Source organism: Bidens hawaiensis, unplaced genomic scaffold (assembly GCF_021521415.1).
Source record: "Bidens hawaiensis isolate Kalapana, Puna unplaced genomic scaffold, B.hawaiensis_p1.1 tig00016457_1, whole genome shotgun sequence".
Taxonomy (NCBI): Eukaryota; Viridiplantae; Streptophyta; class Magnoliopsida; order Asterales; family Asteraceae; genus Bidens; species Bidens hawaiensis.
Genome location: NW_027492506.1, coordinates 245,917 through 253,177, shown reverse-complemented (window position 1 = coordinate 253,177; position 7,261 = coordinate 245,917). Strand labels below are relative to the sequence as shown.

Sequence of the window (7,261 nt, the reverse complement as noted above, 5' to 3'; positions counted from 1 at the left end):
CAATGTAATTTTCAAACATTAACAAATGAAACTTAAATGTTGAAACAAACGTAAATGATTTTCTATGATAGCACTGTACTTGATAGATACTATATGGACGGCTTTCACGTTGAATACCTTAAAACTAAATACGTGTAACATAATTCATGTCATATATATATTACACCTAAATCTAACAACCGCATCGAAAGCTCAAATTAGGTATGCCGGAAATGAACATCACCGTCCGGAGACGTGCACCGGAGCTCATCGTTCCGGCAAAACCCACACCACGAGAACTGAAGCCTCTCTCCGACATTGACGATCAAGAAAGATTCCGGTTGCAAATTCCGGTTATTATGGTTTACCGTAGTGACCCAAACATGATAAACATGAATCCGGCCAGTGTGATAAGAGATGCTCTGGCTAAGCTTCTTGTGTTCTACTATCCGTTTGCCGGCCGGCTAAAGGAAGGTCCGGCCGGGAAACTAATGGTGGACTGCTCGGGTGAGGGTGTGTTGTTTATCGAGGCCGAGGCGGATGTTACACTGAGTCAACTCGGAGATGTAATTTATCCACCGTTCCCGTGTATAGATGACCTCCTTTATGATGTCCCGGGCTCTAGTGGCATACTCGATTCGCCACTGCTACTGATTCAGGTAAATTATGTCATGCACTAGATTAATTATTATAAAACTTATTGTAAAATTTTTATTTTCGATTATTTAAAAAAAAAAAAAAACTCTATGATGTAGTGTTAGCATAATTACCCTGATATTTTGTACACTTATCATGTTAAAGATGTTTGTTTTTATATTAACATATTTTTCAGATTAATGACAAATTTTGATTGATAATGATAGGTGACACGACTATTATGTGGTGGTTTCATATTCACCACACGACTTAACCACACCATGAGTGATGCAAGCGGACTTGTACAATTCCTGTCGGGGTTAGGCGAAATAGTACGTGGTGTCACTCCACCATCAACACTGCCCGTTTGGCAAAGAGAGGTGCTTTGTGACATACCACCCGGTCCACCCATGACAACATTTAATCATAAACTAGGATATAATACAAATGATAACATGGTACACAAGTCATTATTCTTTACCACGAATGATATTTCAGCTTTTCGTAGGCTTGTTCCAACACACCTTCAAAGATGTTCCACTTTTGAGGTGCTAACCGCTTGCCTCTGGCGATGTCGTACCATCGCTCTCCAACCTGATCCCGAAGAGGAAATGCCCATAATGTGGCCTGTGAATGCGCGTAACTTATTAAACCCGCCTGTCCCGGTAGGATATTATGGAAATGTTGTGGCCTTTCCTGTTGCCATTTCGACCGCCAGGGATCTATGTAACAAACCATTAGGTTATGCATTGGAGCTAGTGAAGAAAGCCAAATCGGATGCCACTAAAAGCCGCATTGCATCTTTTAGTGACCTAATTGCATTTAAAGGACGGCTCCATTTTACATCTGTTAGAGGTTATAATATCTCGGATTTGACTCGAGCCGGGTTTGATACGGTGGATTTGGGGTGGGGGAAGCCAGTGTATGGAGGGACTGCAAGAGCTAGAGCAGGGGTTAGTTTTTATGTGCCTTATACGAACAGTCTAGGAGAGTCTGGAATCTTGATACCTGTATGTTTGCCGAGCGAAGTCATGATGGATCGATTTGTTAAAGAGGTAAATAATATGTTGGTACTAGGAAAGAACGAGTTACCCGCTCTTTCAAAACTATAATTTCGATGTTGGTGACTGTGCGAGATGATTTGAGGCATGCTCTTTTATTGTGAAATAAATACATTCTTATAAATTTATATGTATTATCGAGTGTATTACCTACGACTTCGTAACACATACTGATACAATCCAAGAGACCCGACCCGAGGCTTGACCCGGTAGCAACCCAGCCGAATAAGAAGTAAGAAGGAGTCAAGGCAGTTTAATTTGTTTTTCCCACGTTGCATTTAGTTATTTATGTTCTTTTCCATGTTACATGCATTAACTAGGTTAGTGGGGGTAGCCACCTGCACGTTTGTTTCTTTATTTTTTTTTGAAAAATAAACTTCATTAACCAACAAAAACAAAACAGCCACAAACAGAAAACCAGAGCCCCTTCACCGAGCCTGGAGGAGCCACAGCCAACACAACCAATTACATTAAGACAAACTTACACCAATTAACCAAATTATCCGAAAACAAATTAGACCTATTTTTAACCCACAAAAAACCCAAAGATCTAATTTCATTAAAAACCTCCTCTATTTTAGTGTCTTGTCCTTCATGAATCTTCTTGTTTCTAGCCTTCCACAAACTCCAACAAGCAATAACCATAATTCCTTGAATGATCTTTTTCTCAGTCTCACCTTTGTTAACCTTGTTATGCAAATTGAAGATATCTTCTACCGAAAAAACAAATATAGGGGGTAACTTGCACCAGGCACTAATATGTTGCCAAACCACCGAAGCAAATAAGCAACCAGAAAAACGTGATCAACTGAGTCAAAACCCGAGTCACACAAGACACAATTAGGGGACTGAACCCCGATACCCCTCCTAATCAAGGCCTCAAATGTAGGGAGTCTGTTCAACACAACCCTCCACGCAAATATATTGCATTTGAGGGGAACCCATTTACACCACAAAGAGGCTAAATGTTCCAAACCGGAGGAGAGAGGAGTCAACGCTTTTCTTACCGAGCTAACCGAGAACTCACCAGAGCCACCCCCTAACCATTTCCAAGAGTCATCTCCCCCTTGCCATCTAATAGAGGAAATTACTTTGAACAAATTTTCCCACTCGGACCTTTCTGCATTGGTTGTCGGTTCCCTCCACCAATTCCATTTCCACCCATATTGATTGTCTAACCACCATATTCTCTCACTTATTTTGCATGTTTTGTTCTTTTCTAAAAGGAACAAATTAGGAAAACTATCTTTTAACAAGGAGTTACCATACCAAAGATCTAACCAAAACCTTATGTTATTCCCGTCTCCCACAATTCCTTTAAAAAGGTACCCCAACTTCACCCCTCCCATCTCCAATAAATTAAGACTTTTCGCCACCGCCTTCCAAGCCCCTGAAATATTATTGTTAAACGGAACCACTTTGCAATCATCTCTTGACCAATGAATACATTCAATAACTTTTTTCCAAAGCCCATCCTTATCTGATTTATATCTCCACACCCACTTAGTAGGAGAGCTTGGTTTAACACTCCAAGTTTGCACAAACCAAGTATACCCAACCTTTTGGGAAGAGCCACTTTATCCCAAGTGACCCAATGAATTTTTTTCACTTCATTAGAACCTCCCCATAAAAATTCCTTCATAATGCTCTCCAAAACATCAATCACCTTAGCCGGGGCCTTAAATAAAGAGAGAAAGTAAATCGGAAGGCTCTCTAAAACCGATTTGATGAGGATAACCCTACCACCAATAGATAAAGTATGTGCTTTCCATAAAGATAGCCTATCTTCAAACACATCAATCACTTGTTCCCAGTTTGCAATCCTATTCATGTTAGCCCCAACCTTAATACCCAGGTAGACAAAAGGAAAAGAACCAGTTTTGCACCCCAACACCCTAGCCATGTAAGCAACCTCCTGGTCACTAGCTTTACAACCAAAAAGATTAGATTTTTGGAAATTAATTTTCAACCCGGAACATAAACGAAAACACCTAAGAATCCTCGCTACATTTCTGATATTATCCGAAGACCACTCGCCTATAATCATCGCATCGTCTGCGTAAAAAAGGTGAGAAATAACCGGACCCCCATGAGGCAAACGAATACCCGAGATGATCCCCGACTCCCCCGCCTTTCTTATCATGCACGCCAAAGCTTCCATGATCAACAGGAAAAGAAAAGGAGAAAGAGGATCACCTTGCCTAATTCCTTTAGTGCATTGGAATTCGAATGTGGGGGATCCATTTACCAAGACCGAAGATCTCGCCGACTTTAAAATGCCTTTGATCCACATACACCAACGATCCGGGAACCCCATTTGAATCATAACAGAAACTAAGAATTCCCAGTTGATATTGTCATATGCCTTCTCAAAATCTAGCTTCAAAAAGAAGGCCTTCATATCTCTTTTCCTCGACCAAGACAAGATCTCATTCACAATTAACGGCCCATCAAGGATGACTTTACCTTTGATAAATGCAGATTGGGTCTCCGAGATGACAGATGAAACCACTTTCTTGATCCTATTAGCCAAGACTTTGGAAATAACCTTACTCACTGACCCAATCAAATTAATAGGACGATATTCATTTAATGAAATTGGGTCTTTAGATTTAGGAATTAGAGTAATAAAAGACGCCCCACATCCTCTACTGATCTCCCTGTGGTCGTAGAAATGAGATAGGATATTCCCGAAGTCAGCCTCAAAGAGATCCCAAAACTTTTTAATAAACCTGAAATTAAACCCATTCGGGCCAGGGGCCCGGTCACTACCACACCCGAAAACCGCCTCTTTAATTTCGTCTTTTGTGAATTGAGAAGTTAGAAAAACAGACTCATCAGAGTTTAACTTTTTGATGCCAGAACACCTCAAGCTCGGTCTACTTGGACAACCTTCTCTAAATTTGTCTCTAAAAAAACAAAAAAACTTCTTTTTTAATCTTTTTCGAGTCTTCAACCCACTTGTCTTCAATTATCAGCCCTGGTATCAAATTGGTAGCTTTCCTCCCATTTATAACCCTATGGAAAAAGGCCGAGTTTTCATCTCCATCCGATGCCCATCTGATTCTAGACTTTTGTCTCAAGTCCATACTTTTTTTATACTCGAACTCCAATGAACTTTTAATACATTCCAATCTAACCCATTCCTCCTCCTCGCAATGAACTTTTCTCTAACTTCCCAATGAACTCCAATGAACTTTTAATACGTTTGTTTCTTTATGCTTAAGTTTAAGTCATGGTTAGTTTCATTTTTTCCTTTATATATTGTAATGTTTATGCATTAAAGAAATTAGAGAAAATTGTCCCAAATCTTTTGTCTTCTTTCTTGAAGTTTTGCCGGCCCTACTCAACAGACAACCCAACAACATACCCTTATATGATGAAGTTTAGTTTCAAATTTGTATAAACACATACGATTACATTGTTATTTCATATTTGTATAGTCTTATGTTTTGAATTTCATTTCATATTTGACAGCTTCCTCAACTTGCTCTCTATATCTCTATCGATCTGTTTATTTCTTTCTGTTGAAATTTGCCAACAACATCAGCAATACAAATTCTACTTCAAACATTGGTTTTGTGACTTCCATTTATGATTCTCTTTACATATGATACATCTTTAATTCTTTGTTCTCTTATATGCATTTGATTATTTCGTTGGCTCAATTAAAGCTTATTGAATATATGACTAATGTGAGTGGTTTGACCACAGACCACCTGGGCATGTAAGTTATATATTTTCTTTTTTTGTTGTGCTCTAGTCATTAACGGTTATCCAGACCATTTGACATAACCACAAAGAGTCTAGCTATATGACATGACATGAAGAATTATTTCAGGGTGAAAGTAGCTTACTTGTGTTGCATGTCTTCACCAATGATAACCCCAGGTCCGGCTCTTTAAGAGGCCCGAAATTTCTATGTTTTAACGAATATATTCTAAGATTTTTTATTGAACCCGTCTCGGGAATTCCAATCTTGCGGGGTCATGTTAAGGCTAAGGGTAGAGGGGCTTGGTTGAGCCCCAAGTGATACAATATATTTGCGCCACGTAGGCGTTGATGTAGCACAGGATCAAGCCCCTCAACCAAGCCTTAGAGGGTGTAGTGGTCCAGGTAATCAGGGGCTTGATTGATTTTTTTTTATTTATTATTATTTTTTGTTATACACACAAATATAAATTAAAATACTTCATTAAAACATAAATAAAAAAAAGGAAAATAAAAAGAAAAATAAAAAGGAAAATAAAAAAATACATATAAATAGCGCTTTTATTTTTGTGTTTCCAATTCCTTCCGAATACGTTCTTTTTCTTCCTCCATTGGCGCTTGGTTGTATGGCGGTAGGTGGCTAAACTCTTTAGCTAGAAAAGCCAAACTCTTGAAACGGTTTCTTTTGTGTCGAGCTTCACCAATCTAGAGGAGGCCTGTCACACCCCCAATCTAGGCCTAGGAGTGTGAACCATAGTCGGTACCATATTTGTAAATATATCAGAGTTACGGGTTTAAGCGGAAGACTTTATAAAAACAAAGGATCGCTAATATAAATATTTACATTACAAAATACGAGACGAAAGTCTCGATTTGTTTTACTTGTTTATAAGATTACAAAAAAAAACCACCATGTTTTAATATTTACATAAAAGTTATCCGAGCCATCGGATACTTGAGCTTCTTCGTCCTTCAAGCTCTACTCATGATTACCTGCAAAATGTAAATAAAATACGTCAGCAACGAATGCTGGTGAATATGCTGACGCTTAAAATATTTTCTTTACTTAATTACCCCTCTAGACCACGTAAGTCTCGGCCCATCTTGGCTTAGGAATAATTAAAATAAACAATCATCATAAACTCGAGTCTCTGCACTAGGTCACCTCAGCGAAACACCGCAGCGTTTATGACATAACTTAGGTACTACAAATATACACATGGCCATTCCCCACTCGGACGTAACTTAGGTCCGGCCCATCGTGGCTGGAGGTCGTGACCAAGCGTGGTGCGATGTGCCCATCGCGTTCCACATATGAAAGGATCCAGACAAACGTATACCATAGCCTGAGGGCTGGCTTATACTCTTATTTATAATGTTTTTAGAGACACATAGCCTCATGTAAAGTTTTGCATAAAATCAAGTAGACTTTGTATGAAAACAAGTTTGTAAAAGTGGGGCATATTCACCTTTTCAATGGGATCGGCTTCCAACACCGTCCGTTAATCTTCCTCCGCTATCTCGCACCTATAGTACGAGTATAACATTCATTAGTCGGATACACGATCCGGCTTAAGACCTTTAGTCTTATTTATCTCGATGAACCTTTAGTTCATTATTTTATTTTACTTTAAAACCTTTAGTTAAAAAGTAATCTATATAAACCTTTAGTTTATTTATAAAACCCGACGTTTCTTCTTCATTAAGAAACGCATTCTTTGATTTTATTATTTAAGTATACTCATAATACTTAAATAATATATTTCATAACAAAGAATAATCTTATATATATATATATTTATATATATATTATCTTTTTTTTTCTTTGTTATATCTTTCTATGATTATCGAGAATAACTTCGACTTAGGATATT

At 38.4% G+C, this 7,261-nt stretch overlaps 1 protein-coding gene across 1 annotated transcript; it reads left to right on the top strand.

The window, feature by feature from the left end:
• The first annotated feature begins 212 nt into the window (after nucleotides 1-212).
• On the top strand, nucleotides 213-1,779 carry LOC143551424 (benzyl alcohol O-benzoyltransferase-like). Its single transcript, XM_077041868.1, has 2 exons — nucleotides 213-638; nucleotides 843-1,779. The coding sequence occupies exons 1-2, from the start codon at nucleotides 213-215 to the stop codon at nucleotides 1,725-1,727; spliced, it is 1,311 nt and encodes a 436-aa protein (XP_076897983.1). The 3' UTR covers nucleotides 1,728-1,779.
• The last annotated feature ends 5,482 nt before the right edge of the window (nucleotides 1,780-7,261 follow it).

Coding starts and splice junctions, on each gene's coding strand:
- LOC143551424 (XM_077041868.1), top strand. CDS start 213: ATGAACATCACCGTCCGGAGACGTGCACCGGAGCTCATCGTTCCGGCA. Junction 639..842: donor CGCCACTGCTACTGATTCAG/GTAAATTATGTC, acceptor TGATAATGATAG/GTGACACGACTATTATGTGG.